Below are 22819 nucleotides of genomic sequence, written 5' to 3'. Positions count from 1 at the left end.
AAAAAGTCTCGCTGAGTTATATCAGTTATATGGATGTCTGGGGGCTGCCCACAAAGTCTCTCTCCCCCTCCACAAGGTGAGGTGGCCCAGGCAGGCTGCCCATGCTGGACATGTTGTTTGTCAAGCTGAACAGGATACCCTCGCCGACAGGCTGGTATAGATCAGCGGCCCACTGCTATTTGTTTACCGCTCCTCCAGGGCTGCCTTCTGCTCCGTTTGACTGGTGGCTACACACTCTCTGCTCCCACATTCCTTACTCACAGCCTGACTGGCTTTTTGGCCTGGCTGGATTTTTCGTGGCCCCTGGGAATGTGCCTGCTTTATTGTAAACGTTCAGTTTTGAGCAGAAGACCGTAACCTTGTGCCATCTAAAGCCCCAAAATATCACCGAGCCCAAACTCCTGGGGTCCAACAAGGTTACAACTGTCATGGTCCTCTGTGTCTTTCTTTCATAAAAACGTCCAGCGTGTTTAACGTGTGACAGCCATGACAGGGCAGCCAATAACAGAAAGGAGCTTCAAATTAAAAGCCCTATCAGTTAATAGACGGTTACCTGAGGGAGGGGCAACTTGCACAGGCCAGAAGTCAGATCCGCAGGGATTCCAGGCACAATCTCCTCATCACTCTTAAACCAGTGGAATACAGACTCTTTCTTCAAGTTGGCCACCTGCAGAATAAAGCGCAGGCACTTCCTGAGGCTCCTGAGTGCAGTAGCAGGCAAACCTAAGCTAAGCAGAGGTGGAAATTTCAGGTCCAGAAAGTACGAATCCAGACCAGGATTTTATTTCAACCAACTAGTGGAGTACTCTGTGACTGTGACTCTTTATGCTCAACTGGTTGGTTGAAACTAAATCACGGTCTGGATTTGTACTTTCTGGACCTGAAATTTCCACCTCTGAAGCTAAGCACGTGTGTCTTACGATGCCGTACCTTACAGATGAGGGTGACTGAACAGTCGTCCCCAACTTGCACAGACAGGAACTCCATGAAGTGGGGACCTGGAGGGAGGGCAGCATCCGGGATGATGCTCGCTGGCATTTGCTGATGATGTCACATCAGCTAAACAGCAGCATTTTGCTACAGATATATCAGCAGACTGAATTCTCCATAAAGGGCACCATATGCACATAACAAGGACATAAATCAGGCAACTGTAGCATAAATCTCATTCATTCCTTTATATTTAAAGGGCCTAAATATATTAGCATGCTTCTTTAATACCCAATATAAATTCGACATGGAACATCCCGAGGCGTGTGATTCTGGGCGGGTGTTTCGGAATCAGCACCTTCTTTCACACGGATGAACTCCTTCCTCTGGAATTCAGCCTCTGCCAGCGCCGCCTTGAAAGCTGCCAGGAGACAAAGGGGCCACGTCAAAGCATGTCAGGTGGGGGGGGGGGCGTAACAGTCCGTCAGCTGGGGGTCCTCACCATCTCCGATGAGCACCAGTGAGGACTGCCCCTTGGCCTTGCCATCCTGCATCTGGATGGCATAGGTGCCCTCGCTTTCTGCGGTGAAATGGTCCAGCACCATCTCCACAACGCCAGTTGAAACATCATGACTCATCTTGTATTGCTGTGAAGCATCAAAAACTAAAATCACTCTGCTCACCCCTGGGTAGATAGCAGGGTGTGGTGGAAGGCCTATAGATCAGGCTGGCTTTCTAGAGAACCCCACCCCCCTCCAGCAAGCCCATTCCATCAGTAAACCATTGAAATGCACATCAATCATCACGCATGGCCTGGGGGCAGCGATCCGGGTCTGGCAGCCACCCCGCCACTTGCCTCGCTTTTCACCACCTCCATGTTGTTAATGAAGAACTTGTAAGTGACAGCAGAGGAGATCCTCTCGGCCTGGACCCAGAAGCGGACGCGGCCCCTCTCCAGGATCTTGTAGGCCAGCTCGGTCTTCATGGGGATGACTGGAGACAGACAGGAGGAGCTTCAGCCTGCAGACCCATATCCAGACAAGGGAGCTGACGTGCCTCCTCCCAAACACGCGCCTCCTCCCAAACACGCTGCCCGACTCCATGCCAAGGCTGTCACTGTGCTAAGTACCCACTGACCCCAGCAGGGACACCAGCAGGGACACCAGCAGGCCCCAGAAAGGCAGAGGCACTGCAGTAATTCAGGATCTTGCTAAAAAGGCAGCATGCGCATTCGAGGAAGACCAGGGGCTAAGCTGCGAGATGCGCATGCTGCCTCGCACAATCGCCCGCCGCACATCGTGTGAAATACTCGCTGTTTCATTTAAGGGCTGACTAGGGCCTGCGAGCTAATCCTCCGAGATCCTCCCGAGCAATGGACTTAATGGATGCTCACTGGGATTCCTGATCTCATGGCTCTGGGCCAGCATCTTCTCCATTTCTGTAAAACAAAAGGAACAAATGAACAGAAAGGCAGGAGAAAACAGCCTGAGGAATGTCAATACAGGAAGCAGCAGAAATACTACCTTGTTTGGAGATCTCATAGCCGGCAGAAATGCCGTCGGTGTGTGTAACGGCCACAGAGAAGACACCAGTATCCTCCAAGTCGGGGTTTTTCAGTATGAGCTTGGACCTGAGGATATATGTGTAAGTAGGAAGTGTGAGCGCCTTCCGCTGGGTCCACAGTCACTTAATTACTTACTGCTTGCCCTCCGTTTTGATCACAATGCCTTTGGAGAAGTCAGTTATTTCTTTGTAGGACTTCTTCCACATAAACTTCGACACCTCGGACACCTCGCAGCTCTCGAACATCATGTAGATGTCCCCTGTCTCCTTGTCCACGCCGCACTCGATCTCCTTGGTGCCTTGGCATTCAGAGACAGCAGTAGCAGGTTATTCAGAAGGCACTTTGCTGAGCCCAGGTCATGCTGCTCCCTGCCCTTTAAATCTTTCAAGATCAGCTACAGCTTCCCCCTGTGACTCCGTACTGCCCTCTCCTGGCAACCAGCTGCTTGTTCCTTTTTTTCTCATTCTGGATAAGTAAATTTCTAATTTCCAGCCTTCCCACTTCCTTCCCACAGTTTCTTATCTCATCCAACCACAGGCTGCCCCCCTCCCAGCCACTCCTTAAGCCCCCCCACCACACACACACACACACACACCCTATAGTCAGCCTTTCATCAGCACATGATTCCAGTAGCCTGGTGAATCTGTCATAACACATCCTGCTTCTTATATTTCTCAGCTGTGTTTTTGATCTTCGACCCCTTATTCCAAAAAAAATGCTCTGACTCATTCATACAGTACAACCAATGGGTGGAGGTCCTGTTTGTGCATGTTGGGGCTACTGTTCCCTCACCCTCCAGGGATGAGTGAACATGTAGGTTTCAGGGGTATGAATCTACTATGTGGTTTTCATGCATGACGTGTGTTTCTGATACTGTTAGCGGCGATACCTGGCAGCGACTTGGCGATGACAGGATCTGAGATGCAGGACGCTTGCCCAGTGCCATCCGTGTTCTGGGAACGCACTCTGAAGATGTAGGTCTGGCCCTCCTCCAGACCGGTGACCTGAGGATCGCACAGGGTAAAGAGGCGGAAGGTGCCTGCGCTCACACGCAGAGTCAAACACGGCGCCCTCCCCTCCGCTCAAACACAGTGAAACACGGCGCCCTCCCCTCCGCTCACACACAGTCAAACACGGCGCACTCCCCACCGCTCACACACAGTCAAACACGGCGCCCTCCCCTCCGCTCAAACACAGTGAAACACGGCGCCCTCCCCTCCGCTCACACACAGTCAAACACGGCGCACTCCCCACCACTCACACACAGTCAAACACGGCGCCCTCCCCTCCGCTCAAACACAGTGAAACACGGCGCCCTCCCCACCGCTCACACACAGTCAAACACGGCGCCCTCCCCTCCGCTCACACACAGTGAAACACGGCGCCCTCCCCTCCGTTCACACACAGTGAAACACGGCGCCCTCCCCTCCGCTCACACACAGTCAATCACGGCGCCCTCCCCTCCGCTCACACACAGTCAAACACGGCGCCCTCCCCACCGCTCACACACAGTCAATCACGGCGCCCTCCCCTCCGCTCACACACAGTCAAACACGGCGCCCTCCCCTCCGCTCACACACAGTGAAACACGGCGCCCTCCCCTCCGCTCACACACAGTCAAACACGGCGCCCTCCCCTCCGCTCACACACAGTCAAACACGGCGCCCTCCCCTCCGCTCACACACAGTCAAACACGGCGCCCTCCCCTCCGCTCACACACAGTCAAACACGGCGCCCTCCCCTCCGCTCACACACAGTCAAACACGGCGCCCTCCCCTCCGCTCACACACAGTCAAACACGGCGCCCTCCCCTCCGCTCACACACAGTCAAACACGGCTCCCTCCCCTCCGCTCACACACAGTCAAACACGGCGCCCTCCCCACTGCTCACACACAGTCAAACACGGCGCCCTCCCCTCCGCTCAAACACAGTGAAACACGGCGCCCTCCCCTCCGCTCAAACACAGTGAAACACGGCGCCCTCCCCTCCACTCACACACAGGGCTACATGAGGGGCCCTCCCCTCCGCTCACACACAGTGAAACACGGCGCCCTCCCCTCCGCTCACACACAGTGAAACACGGCGCCCTCCCCTCCGCTCACACACAGTCAAACACGGCGCCCTCCCCTCCGCTCACACACAGTCAAACACGGCGCCCTCCCCACCGCTCACACACAGTCAAACACGGCGCCCGCCCCTCCGCTCACACACAGTGAAACACGGCGCCCTCCCCTCCGCTCACACACAGTCAAACACGGCGCCCTCCCCTCCGCTCACACACAGTCAAACACGGCGCCCTCCCCTCCGCTCACACACAGTCAAACACGGCGCCCTCCCCTCCGCTCACACACAGTCAAACACGGCGCCCTCCCCTCCGCTCACACACAGTCAAACACGGCGCCCTCCCCTCCGCTCACACACAGTCAAACACGGCGCCCTCCCCTCCGCTCACACACAGTCAAACACGGCGCCCTCCCCTCCGCTCACACACAGTCAAACACGGCGCCCTCCCCTCCGCTCACACACAGTCAAACACGGCGCCCTCCCCTCCGCTCACACACAGTCAAACACGGCGCCCTCCCCTCCGCTCACACACAGTCAAACACGGCGCCCTCCCCTCCACTCACACACAGGGTTACATGAGGGGCCCTCCCCGCCGCTCACCTTCAGGAAGCAGTGCTTTACGGCCATGTCACCCATCACCGAGCTCCACTCCTCCGAGCCCTTCAGAGACTTCTCTACGATGTAACCAGTGACCTCACTCTTGCCGATGTAAACCGGCGGCTTCCACTCGACCACCAGCGAGTCATTCCTCACCTCGCAGCTGGTCACGTCATATGGGGGGCCTGCCATTTGTAAATGGGACTGTGACACACAAACTGGCACTGCCCCCATAACTGAGGACTGTGATACACATATCTATCTATCTATCTATCTATCATCAAACCTTACATCCTGGCCAGGGTCATGGGGGTGGGGCGTTCCCAGGCAGGGATGTCAGCCACATACACACAATCACACACTACACTGGATTACGCAATAGCAAGTTCAAATTTACTGTTGAAATCTGGGTATGAGCTACTGTGGCATCCTGTGTCTGTCTGTCAGTCTGTGTCTGTTTGTATGCGAGTGAAATGGTCTGACGTACATCCCTGTTTCTTGTCTGTAACTATTGCCACTTTACAGTAAATTTCATATGTTCCCCTCCCTTCCCACCTGGCTCCGGGAAGGTCCAAGCTTGGCACAGGAATGCCTTGCTGGTCTCAGACGGTACCCCCAGCCCTACCAAGCTGGCACCGTAGACTCTGAACTCATAGCGGGAGCCGCTGTTCAGTCCCGTGACCTGCCGCCGTCGGGAGAACCGAGTGTGTATTACATGGGGATGGAATGACGGGCATTGCAGCCAGCCGCTTGGTGGAGTGGTCTACCTGCAGCAGCCTCTTGTGGACAGGGCTGGTGTTCACCTCTCTCCAGCGCTCCTGAGGCACCTCACGCTTGTCCAAGTAGTAGTCGGTGACGACAGCGCCCCCGGACTGTCGGGGACGCCTCCAGCTCAGCGTCATGGCGGCACCATCGCAGTAGAGCAGCGCGATGTCATAGGGGGCGGAAGGCTTGGCTGTGGGGGGGGGAGGTTTCAGCACCATCTGACAGCATCGCCTTACACATACATACATGCCCCACTGTCACGGCTATCGGCCATTGTGGGAAAAAACTCACAACATTACATGTACCAACATTAACGACATCAAATTTGGTGAATGACATTTTTCAAACATGAAAAACCCTTCATACTTCATACACAAACATTTTTAGCATATTTAGTTTTGCTCCAGCACGTCTGGTTTTTCTGTGGTTTCGACTTAACTTTTTTTCATTTACAATGCATTGTACACCTAATAATGTCATTTTGATACCAGTCATATTAAATCACCAGTAACCTGTCATAGACTAATTTTTTGTACAAACTAGTCAGCGGGATTTACAGGCAGCTTGCAGTTATGTAAACTTACAGGTATGCTGCTGCGGGTCCACTGACGCCGACCTTTGTATGCAGAACTGTGGTCCGCTTTCCAGTACTGTCACTCAGTACTGGAAGACGGACCACAGATAAGAAGATTGCTGAAGGACAGTGTATTTGCAGCCAAAATGGTGACAGTGGAGAGGCAAGTCTGGGAAGAATTCCGTGAAGTCGTTGATGGATTTCTCAGAAACAAGAGGTCATCTGACTATGAGGTTCACATCAAGGATATGATATAATTTTTCAAGATCTTGGATGTAGAATGAGTTGCATTTCCTAGACTCGCACTTTGATTACTTTCCTGAAAATTTGGGTGAGTATAGTGAGGAACAAGGTGAAAGATTTCACCAAGATATTAGTGAAATGGAGCAAAGATACCAAGGACGTTGGAATGTAAATATGATGGCTGATTATTCTTGGAGTATGTACAGACAAAATCCTGATGCTTCATACAAAAGACAATCATACCGGAAACAGTCTCATGCTGCTAAGTGACCAGCAAAGACATGATGAACTGTTTTTTTAATGTAACATTTGCCATAATTTATGTTGAACTTTAATTGTAAATTGTGACAAAACCAGACGTGTGGCGGCAAATTGGAAACCATATTCTGAAACATGCACTTAAATCACTTAACAAAACATTTTTAAATGTCGGCCGGTGTTATATCACATAATAATGTCTTTATTATGCATGACCGTGTGACATAGGCAGACCTGCTGCATGACATGTTGTATAGTCACTAGTCGATGTTGATTTTCAGTGAAGCATTCATAGTAAATGTTTAACCTTAACTTGGTCTGTGTTTGCAAGCTGTCCGAAGTCAGAGCCACACGTTCTGAGCTCACAGAGAATGCAGGTACGTGATTCCGGAGGGTTCTGGCCAATAGCACTTACAGAGAGCGGCTTGGACAGAGAGCGGCGACGACTCCTGGGACTCCTCACTGAGTCCCAGCTCGTTGATGGCTTGCACTCGGAAGACATACGTCTCTCCGGTCTTCAGGCCGTAGACCACAAACCTGACACAGGGCGAAAAAGCCATAGTGAACAGAAACCCAAGCTGGACACCTGCAGATAGCCTGGGAGTGTTTCCTGTTTACTTTAGGGATGAGCCTGAACAAGCACACAGTGGGTGGGGTTTGCTGCATGCTATCAGTGGAGTATAGTCCTGCCCACTCTGACGCCCTACCGGGTGTCCTTGTTTGGCTTGTGGTTACTGGAGATCCAGTCCTTGGAGCCTTTCACGCAGGAGTCGATATAGTAGCCAATGAGGTTGTTGGGCTCTTTGGGTGGGGCCCACTGCACCAGAACTGACGTCTTGGTATCACGAGTGGCCACCACCTGTCCGGGAGCCGATGGAACACCTGGAGGAGGCGAAGCGCAAAGTGGAGCACTGACGTTCAGAGGAGGAATACATTTAGGTTCTTCCTATATAGATATATTTGAAAAGTAGACCATCCAATGTTTATGAGGGTGTTTGTTAAATGTGTATATGACAAAAAGTTATTTAAACGGTTTGGCAAAATTCCTGTCAGATCCCGCCGGCGGGGTCGCCAACTCCAGAGGGTTAACAAGGAGATACAACTGCAAAGCCTGCTAATGAAGTGCGTGGACTTGGTGATGTTCTTGGTTGACGCTCAGTAGGAAAAGCCTCAGGCTATGACACATACGCACGGCTCACCAATGTACCACTCAGACACGTTACTCGGGTCTCTCAGGGAGAGAGAAACAATTTGTAATTATACAGGTGTGACAGCAAGACAGTGCAGCTGAATGCAATGAATCTCTTCATCCATCTCTATGACACCTTTACACAAAACTGTGCGAATGTACACAGGGAAAGCACTGTCCTCCCTCTAGGGACATTAAACTCCCACTAAGAGGACGGCAGATATTTTGGATCAGATCTGTTAGGAGGGATATGCTTTTGCTAGTAAGCACTGAAGTGTCCATGCAAGCTGCTCTGCTGCTGTATGTCCAGAACAGATGTGCCATCATGGTACATGGGGTAGGAATGTTTACACCTGGCGTGGCCTGGACCTTGCTGGCATGGGGAGGGGTCTTATCTAAGACAGCAGGCCACCCATCGGGGCCTGAGGTGGCACCATATGAGGAATTCACCACGTCTAATGCCCGGCCACTCAGAGGAACTCCATATGCTTTTAAAATAGGCAAAAAAACAAGTAAAGAATTTCACAAAGTGAAGTGGTGTGGTCCTGTGAGAATGGGTGTTTGCTGGTGTTTGGGGTCAGTAAGGTCCTGTGAGAATGGGTGTTTGCTGGTGTTTGGGGTCAGTACGGTCCTGTGAGAATGGGTGTTTGCTGGTGTTTGGGGTCAGTACGGTCCTGTGAGAATGGATGTTTGCTGGTGTTTGGGGTCAGTACGGTCCTGTGAGAATGGGTGTTTGCTGGTGTTTGAGGTCAGTACGGTCCTGTGAGAATGGGTGTTTGCTGGTGTTTGGGGTCAGTAAGGTCCTGTGAGAATGGGTGTTTGCTGGTGTTTGGGGTCAGTACGGTCCTGTGAGAATGGGTGTTTGCTGGTGTTTGGGGTCAGTACGGTCCTGTGAGAATGGGTGTTTGCTGGTGTTTGGGGTCAGTACGGTCCTGTGAGAATGGGTGTTTGCTGGTGTTTGAGGTCAGTACGGTCCTGTGAGAATGGGTGTTTGCTGGTGTTTGGGGTCAGTACGGTCCTGTGAGAATGGGTGTTTGCTGGTGTTTGGGGTCAGTACGGTCCTGTGAGAATGGGTGTTTGCTGGTGTTTGGGGTCAGTACGGTCCTGTGAGAATGGGTGTTTGCTGGTGTTTGGGGTCAGTACGGTCCTGTGAGAATGGGTGTTTGCTGGTGTTTGGGGTCAGTACGGTCCTGTGAGAATGGGTGTTTGCTGGTGTTTGGGCTTAGTACGGTCCTGTGAGAATGGGTGTTTGCTGGTGTTTGGGGTCAGTACGGTCCTGTGAGAATGGGTGTTTGCTGGTGTTTGGGGTCAGTACGGTCCTGTGAGAATGGGTGTTTGCTGGTGTTTGGGCTTAGTACGGTCCTGTGAGAATGGGTGTTTGCTGGTGTTTGGGGTCAGTACGGTCCTGTGAGAATGGGTGTTTGCTGGTGTTTGGCGTCAGTACGGTCCTGTGAGAATGGGTGTTTGCTGGTGTTTGGGCTTAGAACGGTCCTGTGAGAATGGGTGTTTGCTGGTGTTTGGGGTCAGTACGGTCCTGTGAGAATGGGTGTTTGCTGGTGTTTGGGGTCAGTACGGTTCTGTACCACGCAGCTGCTGGGTCTTGATGGGCCTGGTGGGCTCGGACGGCTCGCTGGCGCCGTGCACATTGGCCGACAACACGCGGAACTGGTACTCCTTCCCCTCGGCCAGGTCGAACACAGCGTAGCGCGGGGACCGCACAGGGACCTGCGTGTTCACGCGCTGCCAGGAGCCGCTGCCCGCCAGGCACTGCGGGGGGTGGGGGGGTCAGTCACAGGATGGTGGGGTCAGGGTCCCGGGTGTGAACATCCACTGCAGCGGAGCGGTGGCAAACCTTCTCAATGTAGTACCACATGGGAGACTTTCCTCGGTAGCTGGGTGGCTGCCAACTCAGCACGACATACGTGCGGTCCGTCTCAGAGACATGGACCTGGGAGGGGCTCCCAGGCGGCTTTCCCTCTCCTAGAGGAGTGACGGAGGGAAAGATTGAGAGGGAGAGAGAAAGGGAGAAAGAAAGAGATGGGGAGAGAGCAGGAAGGAGGGAGGGAGAGAGGGGGGAAAGGGAAGGGGGGGACAGGGAGTGGACGCTGACAACGGCCCTGAATGAGAGAATGTGCTGCAGATGGTGTGACCAAATCTGTGAGGGTCTTATCAAAAGCCAGTGGGGTCCTTGCAGATAAAGCCTAATTACCAAATGTATAACGACTTCTCGCCATTTAAAGGGAAAGTCCCATGGGCACATGTATAGATGACACTTTAGCATAAACGTACGTGAAGAAACACTCAAAGAGAGGAGGAGCTCGTGAAAAACACAACACTGTTCTCTATACAGAAGGTGCATCCCAAAGCGTGACACACAGGCCATGTCACTCATTTCATTCCTATAATTAATGTTTCAAAATGCTCATATTCTAAATATAACATTAATACAAATGTAATTATATGTTAGAATGGAAAGTGACAGGCATCCCCTACCTTCCTCTTCTGGCTGACAGGTGACAACTTGAAGTTTCCCACCCAGCTTCATAGCTGTTGTTACACAAAACAGTATGGCAGACTGTCAGGGCTGAGGTATATAATATTCAGTTACACTTCCTGTAACACTCAGTTACACTTCCTGTCTGGATTGAGATAGCTTTCAGTTATACTTCCCGTAACTTTCAGTAAAACGTCCAGTCAGGATTGAGATATACAGTACTTGGTAACACTTCCTTTAACATTTTCAGTCAGGATTGAGACACACAGCACTCTGTAACACTTCCTGTAACATTCAGTAGCACTTCCTGTAACACTCAGCAGCACTTTCTGTCAAGACTGAGATACAGTATATAGCTCTCACTTTCACTCCCAGTCATTCATTATACAAGCTACAAGGTCCACTAATGGTCCAGACTATAACTGCCCATAGGTATGCCTGTGTGAGTGAATGCCGTGTGAGTGTGCCCTGTGATGGGTTGGCACCCCATCCTGCGTTGTCCCCTGCCCTGTGCCCATAGCCTCTGGGATACGTTCCAGACCAGGGCTGCCCAACCCCGCTCCTAAAGATGTAGCACCCTGGAGATCTTAGGCGCAGCCCTCACTTAACACACCTGATACAGATAATCAGGCCCTTAAGTACCATCTCAGCAGCTACGTTGAAGCTAAGCTGCCTCTAGTTAAATTAGGGCTGCACCCAAGCTCTGCAGGGTGTTAGATCTCCAGGACCAGGGTTTACTGGTTACTGGAATTGGGAGGCTTGAGGGAAGTATATATTATTATTATTATTTAGAAAATATAACTAAATAGGCCTGGCTGGTCCATATAAATTCATTAAAACCCTTAGAGTATTTGTCACACATAGTGTGATAAGTGAATGATACCTTGAAGTCTTTCAAACTCGGTTGGGTCGAGAGCAGCAACTGCGTCAGACACCTTGGAGGGTCGGCTGATGCCGTGGGAGTTGACGGCCCGCACCCGGAACTGGTATGAGTGGCCCTCGAAGAGACCTGGCACTGGGTATTTACAGATCTTAACAGGCGAGTCGTTGCACTGGATCCAGTTTTCCATTCCGACTTCACATCTGCTGACCCAGAAGCGACAGGAGACCGAGCTTTAGACACAGGACATGCTCTGCTAGAAAGTAGGTTGTGTTCCCTCTACACATAGACACTGCGCTTTTGGGTCAGCGAACATTTTCTTTCCAAACAGTTAGCACAGACAAGCCTAGAACTGTGGGGGAAAGAATTTCATTTCCAGCAGAAAACAAGCCTGGGCTACATATCGTTTTACAAAACTGTCCCACCTGCTAAACAATGTGAAAAGGTGACCTTTGACATTTCTCTGTGATCTCTTCCAGAATTAGTTGGGCTGGCATTTACAATGGAATGATTTGTTTGGGTTGGAAGACAACTCTTGGGTTATTTCAAAAAGCCTTTGTGATGGAGAACAGCGGCAGATATGACCTGTCCACAAAGTATCCGATAATGGGGCCCTCAGTGGTAGTGTTGGGGGGCTTCCAGGACACAATGACGTAGTCCCTGTTGGCGTCGTGGATCTTTATTTCCATTGGGGCACCGGGAGCCTTGGCTACTGGAGGAGCCGCATCTGCAAGACGAGCACAAGGAACTCAAGCACATCAGCTAGCTCATCCAGCCACAGTCCTGCCATTTTCTCCCTGAACACCTCAGCTAGATCATCCAGCCAATCCTGCCATCTTCTCCCTGAACACCTCAGCTAGCTCGTCCAGCCACAGTCCTGCCATCTTCTCCCTGAGCACCTCAGCTAGCTCGTCCAGCCACAGTCCTGCCATCTTCTCCCTGAGCACCTCAGCTAACTCGTCCAGCCACAGTCTTGCCATTTTCTCCCTGAACACCTGAGCTAGCTCGTCCAGCCACAGTCCTGCCATCTTTTCCCTGAACACCTCAGCTAGCTCGTCCAGCCACAGTCCTGTCGCCTTCTCCCTGAACACCTCAGCTAGCTCGTCCAGCCACAATCCTGCCATCTTCTCCCTGAACACCTCAGCTAGCTCATCCAGCCACAGTCCTGCCATCTTCTCCCTGAACACCTCAGCTAGCTCGTTCAGCCACAGTCCTGCCATCTTCTCCCTGAACACCTCAGCTAGCTCGTCCAGCCACAGTCCTATCATCTTCTCCCTGAACACCTCAGCTAGCTTGTCCATCCAGTCCTGCCTTGTTCTCCCTGAACACCTCAGCTAGCTCGTCCAACCACAGTCCTGCCATCTTCTCCCTGATCACCTCAGCTAACTCGTCCAGCCACAGTCCTGTCATCTTCTCCCTGAACACCTCAGCTAGCTTGTCCATTCAGTCCTGCCTTGTTCTCCCTGAACACCTGAGCTAGCTCGTCCAGCCACAGTCCTGCCATCTTCTCCCTGAACATCTCAGCTAGCTCGTCCAGCCACAGTCCTGCCATCTTCTCCCTGAACATCTCAGCTAGCTCGTCCAGCCACAGTCCTGTCATCTTCTCCCTGAACACCTCAGCTAGCTCGTCCAGCCACAGTCCTGTCATCTTCTCCCTGAACACCTCAGCTAGCTCGTCCAGCCACAGTCCTGCCATCTTCTCCCTGAACACCTCAGCTAGCTCGTCCAGCCACAGTCCTGCCATCTTCTCCCTGAACACCTCAGCTAGCTCGTCCAGCCACAGTCCTGCCATCTTCTCCCTGAACACCTCAGCTAACTCGTCCAGCCACAGTCCTGTCATCATCTCCCTGAACACCTCAGCTAGCTCGTCCAGCCACAGTCCTGCCATCTTCTCCCTGAACATCTCAGCTAGCTCGTTCAGCCACAGTCCTGCCATCTTCTCCCTGAACACCTCAGCTAGCTCGTCCAGCCACAGTCCTATCATCTTCTCCCTGAACACCTCAGCTAGCTTGTCCATCCAGTCCTGCCTTGTTCTCCCTGAACACCTCAGCTAGCTCGTCCAGCCACAGTCCTGCCATCTTCTCCCTGATCACCTCAGCTAACTCGTCCAGCCACAGTCCTGTCATCTTCTCCCTGAACACCTCAGCTAGCTTGTCCATTCAGTCCTGCCTTGTTCTCCCTGAACACCTGAGCTAGCTCGTCCAGCCACAGTCCTGCCATCTTCTCCCTGAACATCTCAGCTAGCTCGTCCAGCCACAGTCCTGCCATCTTCTCCCTGAACATCTCAGCTAGCTCGTCCAGCCACAGTCCTGTCATCTTCTCCCTGAACACCTCAGCTAGCTCGTCCAGCCACAGTCCTGTCATCTTCTCCCTGAACACCTCAGCTAGCTCGTCCAGCCACAGTCCTGCCATCTTCTCCCTGAACACCTCAGCTAGCTCGTCCAGCCACAGTCCTGCCATCTTCTCCCTGAACACCTCAGCTAGCTCGTCCAGCCACAGTCCTGCCATCTTCTCCCTGAACACCTCAGCTAACTCGTCCAGCCACAGTCCTGTCATCATCTCCCTGAACACCTCAGCTAGCTCGTCCAGCCACAGTCCTGCCATCTTCTCCCTGAACATCTCAGCTAGCTCGTCCAGCCACAGTCCTGTCATCTTCTCCCTGAACACCTCAGCTAGCTCGTCCAGCCACAGTCCTGTCATCTTCTCCCTGAACACCTCAGCTAGCTTGTCCATCCAGTCCTGCCTTGTTCTCCCTGAACACCTCAGCTAGCTCATCCAGCCACAGTCCTGCCATTTTCTCCCTGAACACCTCAGCTAGCTCATCCAGCCAATCCTGCCATCTTCTCCCTGAACACCTCAGCTAGCTCGTCCAGCCACAGTCCTGCCATCTTCTCCCTGAGCACCTCAGCTAGCTCGTCCAGCCACAGTCCTGCCATCTTCTCCCTGAGCACCTCAGCTAACTCGTCCAGCCACAGTCTTGCCATTTTCTCCCTGAACACCTGAGCTAGCTCGTCCAGCCACAGTCCTGCCATCTTCTCCCTGAACACCTCAGCTAGCTCGTCCAGCCACAGTCCAGTCGTCTTCTCCCTGAACACCTCAGCTAGCTCGTCCAGCCACAGTCCTGTCATCTTCTCCCTGAACACCTCAGCTAGCTCATCCAGCCACAGTCCTGCCATCTTCTCCCTGAACACCTCAGCTAGCTCGTTCAGCCACAGTCCTGCCATCTTCTCCCTGAACACCTCAGCTAACTCGTCCAGCCACAGTCCTGTCATCTTCTCCCTGAACACCTCAGCTAGCTCGTCCAGCCACAGTCCTGCCATCTTCTCCCTGAACACCTCAGCTAGCTTGTCCAGCCACAGTCCTATCATCTTCTCCCTGAACACCTCAGCTAGCTTGTCCATCCAGTCCTGCCTTGTTCTCCCTGAACACCTCAGCTAGCTCGTCCAGCCACAGTCCTGCCATCTTCTCCCTGAACACCTCAGCTAACTCGTCCAGCCACAGTCCTGTCATTTTCTCCCTGAACACCTCAGCTAGCTTGTCCATCCAGTCCTGCCTTGTTCTCCCTGAACACCTGAGCTAGCTCGTCCAGCCACAGTCCTGCCATCTTCTCCCTGAACATCTCAGCTAGCTCGTCAAGCCACAGTCCTGTCATCTTCTCCCTGAACACCTCAGCTAGCTCGTCCAGCCACAGTCCTGCCATCTTCTCCCTGAACACCTCAGCTAGCTTGTCCATCCAGTCCGGCCTTGTTTTCCCTGAACACCTCAGCTAGCTCGTCCAGCCACAGTCCTATCATCTTCTCCCTGAACACCTCAGCTAGCTTGTCCATCCAGTCCTGCCTTGTTTTCCCTGAGCTTGCTTGTAATGTACTTTCTCCCTCATTTGTACACCACATGCAAGTATAAATGTAAAGATCAAATTTCAAGCTAATCAAATATATATCTTGCAACGGTACAACAATCCCCTGCCCCTGCCCTCTGTGCTCTACCTTCCACAAAGACGTAGGCACTGTGCTCAGAAGTGCCCCCTTTGGTCACCATGCGTAAGGTGTACAGGCCCTCATCATCCTTGTACAGCTCAGGCAGGGTCAGCCTGGCCACGCCGCCCCCCGCCTCCATTTTTGCCCACTTAGACTCCTTCAGCAGCTGATCTGGAATAGAAAAGACGAGTGTGTCAACCCCCAGGGCCTCATTCAGTTCCGGTTTGCATCCTCAAATATAGCTTTTACTCCATTAAAAGCCTGTTATTTTCCTGTATCCTGTTACCTTGGGGATTGACCCAACAACATTCCGAATCCTCAACCCCTAGAACAGGGCTCTTTAAATATGGCCCTCGATTGCAAATCCAATGCTTGCTTAAAATGAAAGAAGGTCCCATTACACAAAAACGAGGAACCTGACAGGATGAGTTCCCAGACAGAGCAATGCAGAACCACCACCAGCACGCTGCTGGGGGCTGGGATCTGAGGACCTGGATGTAAGTCAGGGCCTGTGTGACTAATCATAGAGCCTCCTGTAGGTAACTCCTAACCTGCTCTTTCCACTAATTCATTTCATTAATTAAGTTTTGAATATGACCTGATTTGGGTATAACACTCATTTAATAAAAGAATAAAGTAACCAGTCCAACTCTCTTAGGAGTCCGACGTTTGTATCACATAATAATCATATTAAGAAAAGAAATAAAGAGATTTAGAAGCACCTTGGCTTAGCTGCTTTCAGAAATATGTCACCATGAGATAAAATTAAATCAAATGTCCAAGTTCTGCTGATAGACTTTCTCATCTTATCATTTTTGACCTGATGGCAGAAATCTGCTTTTTTTAATCCTGCTCTTCCCACCACACACCCCCGGGGGCAACACTACTAACTTAGTACAGAGTCATGTTCCAGCAGCAGCTCTATCCCCCTGATCATCATCCTGCCCCACAACATCTCCCGGCCACCACCCCAGGAGATGATCTTCACCCACCGTCTCTGAACCACAAAGCTTGGGGCTGCAGGTTAGCCAGGTTCGGGCTGATGATCATCTTGCAGGACAGAGACAGGCTCTCCCCCTCAGTCTTGAACTTCACGTCAAATGTCTCCAAGAAAGTGATGTCAATCTGGGTGTACTGGATCTCTGGCAGCATGGAGACTGGGAAAAACAATCCCATTCACCACGAGTTCCCATAAGATTGCATGATCATAATAACCAAATAGCCAAATGGTGCTGTACATGCAGCAGTGTCACTACGGTTTAGTGACAGCGACGTTGGAGCATGAGCAGCTTGTTCTGGTCTTACTGCAGCCACGTACACTGGTAGGGAAGCCAGGCGTAGGCACATGACTCATCTTCTGCCCTGAACCCTGTCAGAACGCAAAGAGACACTCAGCAATTCGGTGCCCTCCACCCTGAGGGCACACGCCAATGTAGGATGCCTTGGTTTATCTGGCTAACAGATCAGATGTGGCATGATATTATCAATGAAAGGTCAAACGGCATTGCCTAATGTGGTCAAATCAGCATCTCTGCAAGACCCACCATGACCATGACCCCTGTGCATGACCGTAAGCAACAGCTGCAACAAAGATCATAAAATGTTTCGGCATCTGTTTTTCAGTCTGTCCTCAGAATGTACGCGGATGTTCCACTGAACTACCTGAGATACTTCATAGCAATCCCACTTACTTTTGACAATCAGCGAGGCCTGAGATGAGGCTTGGCCATGCGTGTTGGTTGCCACAGCAGTATACTGGGCCGTGTCCTCAGGGTTACAGCTGATGGAAGAACACGGTTTGTTATGAACATTCGCTGAAGCATGGATGGTACAGGTGAGGCTGATATTAGTTCGAGCAGGGCTATGGAGGCTGGGATGGTGTTGATAATGATGCAGACACACTTGGCTGCTTTTTAGGCTGTTTTTGGCACAGCAGAAAGGCAGCGGAATCCCTCCCAGTATGCAGAACTTAATTTCTGAAAGGTCAGGGTAAGAACCTTTTTGGTGAAAGTGATGATGCCGCGTCAGGGACCAGTTCAGAGGCATTAAACCTCCGGACAGCTTTGGGTGGCATGTTGAAGCTTAGAAGGTTGTTAGGAGAAGGTCAGGGGTCTATCATAAGCCCTGACAAGGCTGACAGAGCAAACAGGGCTAGACTGGGATGAAGAAAGTGTTCGTTTACATTTAAAGGAATTGTGGATGTGAATCAGTGCCCTACAGGAGTGCTACAATCACGGATCTTCCATTTACTCAAGTAAGGACTACGTTTTACATGATATTTTCACTGGTCCTGAGCTGCAGGGACAAAGCCCCTTCCTTTATCAATGCTGGGCCATTTTCAGGGAATGACAAAAGTTATGTTTAGATACAATGAACAAACTTTGCAATGTCTCACATTCCAGTTGTTCCATACACAGACAAATACATTTTTTGTTTTCCACTGAACATTTAAAGACCTCAGCAACATCACGTCACAAGTGATGCCTTTAACCTTCCTATGATGTTAGGATTGGCACCGACCTGTTTTTAAGTTTAAAATACATAAAAGCACCACATAAATTTGTGTACTGCATCAAGGCTTTTTGACTTTGTCAGAAACCTCTATTTAAACAAAATAAAAGCAAAAAAAAAAAATCACTAAATTAGAAATGCTCTGGTAAAGATTATAACAGCTCTGGTGTTGGGGACGGCTCCGACCCCTTTTTAAGTTTAAAATGCATAAAAGCACTACATAGATTTGTGTACTGCATTAGGAACCTCTATTTAAACAAAATTTATTTAACAAAAAAACTCACTAGGCAAGGCATGCCCAGACATGTAAGGCAAGATAAGACCAATTCAGTTTATTTATTTAATTCAATTGAGGATTATTTTTATTGAAAATGAGAGGTACGCTGTCGAATGAGAGGTCCAGAAATCCACACCAAAAATAGTGAAACCAATCTTTTCATGGATAAGGAGGCCTAACAAGGTAACCAAGAGGTAAGAAACAAACTGGATGATAAATAATTGTTTTGAGGGTATTTGATGGCTGATTTAAGACACGAGTCGGCACCGACCCGTCTAACATAAGAGATGCGTACAGAAAGCTAACATAGGACGAAGAAAAAATCAACAAAGTACTACAGCTACTTGCCAATGAGGCAGCATAATGAAGGAAGTGCCCTTCGACGGGCCCTGAGACCTTTGGTGAGCCCTGTGCCCTTCGACGGGCCCTGTGACTTTCAAAGGGGACTTGAATGTCCCAAAGGCACATTCCCAGGGTTCCCGAGGGGCGCGGCATTACGCCTGAGAAGGGGGGTCACGCACTTAGCAGTCCAGGAGAAATACAGTGGGAATCTAAAGCTGTAATGAGAGCAGAGGGTGAGAATAGTGGTGGGGCGGGGGGGTGGGGGGGTCGCACGATCTCAGGGCATGACATTTTAGAGCGGGCCGTCTCTAGTCGCCTGCATACGCCCCCTTCCCTCAGAGTGCACCAGTCTCAGGAGACACTGGACGCTGTGAGGCTCAGTGGACTAGGATACCATGCCTATGATTGGAAGATTGCTGGTTCAAATGCCAGGATTGGAGCGTGACTTGGCTGTTGGATCACTTAACGGCCCCAGGACGGTCTGATCCTGCTTATCCAAAAAATGTATGTCGCTTTGGATAAAAACATCTGCTAAATACATAAAATGTAAACGTTCAGAGCAGCTTTTTCACTGGGACTGCTGACAACACAAGAAGTTCTCCATCTTTAGGGGAGAGTTGGGGTGTCGCATGACACTGACCTCAGCACTTAGGCATGAACAGCTGAGTTGAGGAGAGAAGGGGGAGGTGGGTGAGAGCCAAGGGCCGACACTGAACTAAATTAGGAAGGCACTTGAGGTGCCACCCAAGGCGTTACCTTTCACGGATGGTGGTGCGCATAGCGAAGCTAGACACATCTAAATTCACTAGCATTAATGCAGGAAATAACCTGCCTGCAGGAGGCGAAAGAGTGCTACCTTCCTTAGTGCATTCTAGAGGGACTTTATCAGCCTAGAGTGAGTTCTTGCTCTCTGCACCCGTGCATGCAGCTTAACATGAAATGGGACCTATGCTTATCAGAAAGGGGCACCCCCTGCTTTCGTCACATGTGGGCCATGTGAGGGATGTATGAGCACATGATTGGCATGTCCTTTGTCAGGAACAGCAGCTCCTGTGTGACTCAGAGGGCTACCTGAAGATCTCCAGGCTGTGCATGCCGTAGCTACCATCCACCTTGTACTTTCCCGGCATTCCCGCAGTGTTCATGAGGATCCCATCCTTGAACCTGCAAACCATAAAAGGGAGAAGTCACGCATGTCTGCATTTGCCGTTTCTGCTGCTTAAGAAAAGTAGGGCCCTAGGCCTCATTTATGATCCTGTAGGAACTTGGTGCTCCTCCTCGTTTGTGATAGGAGACGGCAACCCGCTAAGCGGCGATTATCATTTTAGTGATGACAGTGACCATGACTCAAATGCTCAACTCCAAAATGGTCTATGAATTACAAACGTGACGGCGGATTTCTGGGCACCAACCCTCATTAACCTCATAAAGCCACCGCCTGATGGCCCCACCCATGGACGGGGCCAGGGAGCCCCAGGAAGAGAGCCCACATCGTTAGCCACCACATTACCTACAGATCTACACGGGGTGGAAATGCTTTCACCCATATGGAGACAGCAAACATCATGGCACTAAGTATACATAAACGTATATACACAGTGTATACGTTACCATCTCAGACTGGGCGTGGGGTACCCAATCACCATGCAGTACAGCCTGACCGGCGTGTTCTCCCAGACGGTGTGGGACCGCAGCCTTGCCTCAAACTTGGGACCACGGATCATCGACTCCTCGCGGATGTACTTCACTGTAGACGACATCTTCTTCTCCACCTGCAGGGGCAACAGTGAGGCCAATTGCTGGGAGTCACAGGACCACAGACAATGAATGGTGGGTAGCAAAGTCCTCCAGGACACAGTGGTGATGAGACAAAATAATGAGAAGTACTGTAGAATGGCTTCCCATTCCAGGTTAATAATACACGTTACGTCATCGCAGCTCAGCATGCAGCGCACTTCACTGGTGAAGCAGCACACGATCGGCAGTCATCTTCCTCTCATACTCATTCATGCGAGCTGGGTTCCTACCACTTGATGGACCCTCCTGTCCACCTGGTACTTGTAGTCAGACACTTCCTTCTCATCTAGCACCTGTCCTGCCCTGCAGAAAATGCAGGAAATGTGAGAACAGGACCCACCTGCCACACATTTTAAACACAAGGTGATAGTTCTGGGATGTGCCCCAGACTGCCTTGATAAACTACTATGGGAGAGGCATGCTTAGGTTTAATGCAAACACATTTGCAGAAGAACGCATATATTCCTCACATATGGAGTTTGTTGTATGGACTTAATCATGTTTGGTACCACTCAATATATATCGATGATTTGAAGGAGCAAAATTAATTAAGGAGTAAACTGAAATTATGAGCCTGTTGGCATTTCCTTAGACCCTACAGGAACTCACGCCTGAGATTATCTAACCGTAACATATGTCTGTCTGATTTTAATGATCTAACTACACATTACAAAAGTGAGGATGGCTGTTGGGTTTCCCACCATGAATTTCTTCCTCCTTCTTATCAGAAGCTGCAGGATTAATCGTAAGGCTACTGGTTGCATCCCTTATATAAAACCTCATTTCCCACATCCACTGTCATTTTTTACACCCAATTTAATGAATAGCCTGGTGATAAATGTTGTTAACCATGAGCCAACCGAGTGTATCCTTCACCGGTGCGTCACCCCACATTAATCATCATAAACAGCAGGTCGCTGTGACAGACAGTGGAAATGCTGCTTCAATAATGCGCAACAAGAAATATGACATCCAGTCACATCTGAAAATTTGGCTTGAATAATTATTTCTGCCGCAGATTTTTATTGAACGGCTACATCGATTGCCTGTCTCCTGCCCCACTTTTTTCAAGTAAAATGTCCTTAAACTGGGATTTTACAATTTACTTCTGAAAATAACCCTGAATATTATTAGTTCATTTCAGAGCATTATTTCTTGCTTTGGGAAATATACAACTAAAAGGATCCCCGGTAAGAGCTGAATGATTCATATTAATTCTGGCTGAGTTTATTCATGTATTAATGTTTTAATAAACTGCACATATGTAGTATTTCATCCATCCATCCTTCCATCCATCTGTTCATTTTCTGTAATCCCTTATCCTACTCTGGGTTGCAGATCCCGAACAGACACAAGGCCTATTTCATTTATCTCTTTATTAATTTTCTTTTAATAGGGAAATTTCTCTAGTGTTATAGCAAGTTTGGAAAAAAATCTCGTTGTATGATGTCTGGTTACAACTTTAGTTAATCTGTTGGTAAAATAACCCATTCTTCTAAACAAAATAGTTGATTTAGTGGTTTAGTCACAAATAATAGTGGTTCTGTGCTATATAACTAAAGTATATATTTTCTAACAAATGATGGCAGAATGTTGCACAGTTGCAATCATTACCTGGCTGAAGAAGTGGAGTATTCCTGGACTACATATTTAGACTGAGAGATCCGATAATCTTGTCCAAAATGCTTGTGCTTCCGCTGGTAAAATGGCAAGACCTTAGACGCCATGACTGATTTCAGAACCTGTGGGGAAAAAAAAAAATATATATATATATATATATATATTAGTAAATGGGCTATTAATTTAAGCAGTTTGGTTTCAAGGAAATAATAGCATACAGGAGATCTTATTCTCAAAGTCAACGATGGTGAGATTTTATGACTTATCTCCTACACCAAAGAGCAGCAGCCCACGTAACCAAGAGACCGAGAATATAATGTTAAAACATTTTTTTTTTAAATCATCATTCAGCCCTCCAACCACTAGGTGTCGCCCATGGTTATTTAAATCAAATTTATTGACAATTGTTTATAACAACTTTGCAATGCCTAAAGGTCAGTGAGTTGCATTAAAACAATTTAAGTTTTAGACCATTTCCAGTTTTTAACTGGTTTGATAACATTTTCACTTGCATTTCTTCTGCAATAAAGAGCAAGTCTGCTTCATGGTTTTTGCGTAGTTTGCAGAATCTTCTAAGAGCAACATAATTCTGATGTATTTTTAACAGGTAAGACAGACACACAGTAAAATATAAAAGATCCTATGTTTTGATTTTCCTTTTTTTAAAGTTTTTTAAGTCGCCTAAATAGCAAAGATTGGTCAGCAAGTCATTTTACGCAATAACTAATTTCCTCAA

The 22819-nt window shown here is 49.7% G+C and overlaps 1 protein-coding gene across 4 annotated transcripts in view; it reads right to left on the bottom strand.

Annotated features, from left to right (window-relative positions):
• The window catches only part of myom2b (myomesin 2b), a 30240-nt gene that overhangs the window by 6833 nt on the left and 588 nt on the right, over window positions 1-22819 (bottom strand). For all 4 annotated transcript variants that reach the window (XM_023829111.2, XM_023829110.2, XM_023829112.2 and 1 more), the window contains exons 2-28: window positions 22078-22205; window positions 20694-20766; window positions 20278-20438; window positions 19738-19830; window positions 17228-17316; window positions 16855-16905; window positions 16529-16693; window positions 15546-15707; window positions 12145-12286; window positions 11563-11762; window positions 10679-10732; window positions 10038-10165; window positions 9769-9952; window positions 7704-7878; window positions 7412-7533; window positions 5924-6111; window positions 5712-5838; window positions 5160-5341; window positions 3384-3498; window positions 2630-2792; window positions 2454-2560; window positions 2324-2368; window positions 1787-1923; window positions 1433-1577; window positions 1289-1351; window positions 931-998; window positions 554-667 (exon numbers count right to left, since the gene is read on the bottom strand). In XM_023829111.2, coding sequence (XP_023684879.1) covers window positions 554-667; window positions 931-998; window positions 1289-1351; window positions 1433-1577; window positions 1787-1923; window positions 2324-2368; window positions 2454-2560; window positions 2630-2792; window positions 3384-3498; window positions 5160-5341; window positions 5712-5838; window positions 5924-6111; window positions 7412-7533; window positions 7704-7878; window positions 9769-9952; window positions 10038-10165; window positions 10679-10732; window positions 11563-11762; window positions 12145-12286; window positions 15546-15707; window positions 16529-16693; window positions 16855-16905; window positions 17228-17316; window positions 19738-19830; window positions 20278-20438; window positions 20694-20766; window positions 22078-22190 — 3366 coding nt within the window. In that variant the 5' untranslated portion in view covers window positions 22191-22205. The remainder of the gene's footprint in view (window positions 1-553; window positions 668-930; window positions 999-1288; window positions 1352-1432; window positions 1578-1786; window positions 1924-2323; window positions 2369-2453; window positions 2561-2629; window positions 2793-3383; window positions 3499-5159; window positions 5342-5711; window positions 5839-5923; window positions 6112-7411; window positions 7534-7703; window positions 7879-9768; window positions 9953-10037; window positions 10166-10678; window positions 10733-11562; window positions 11763-12144; window positions 12287-15545; window positions 15708-16528; window positions 16694-16854; window positions 16906-17227; window positions 17317-19737; window positions 19831-20277; window positions 20439-20693; window positions 20767-22077; window positions 22206-22819) is intronic.

This window comes from Paramormyrops kingsleyae, chromosome 3 (assembly GCF_048594095.1).
Source record: "Paramormyrops kingsleyae isolate MSU_618 chromosome 3, PKINGS_0.4, whole genome shotgun sequence".
Taxonomy (NCBI): Eukaryota; Metazoa; Chordata; class Actinopteri; order Osteoglossiformes; family Mormyridae; genus Paramormyrops; species Paramormyrops kingsleyae.
This window is presented reverse-complemented; position numbering and strand designations above follow the sequence as displayed.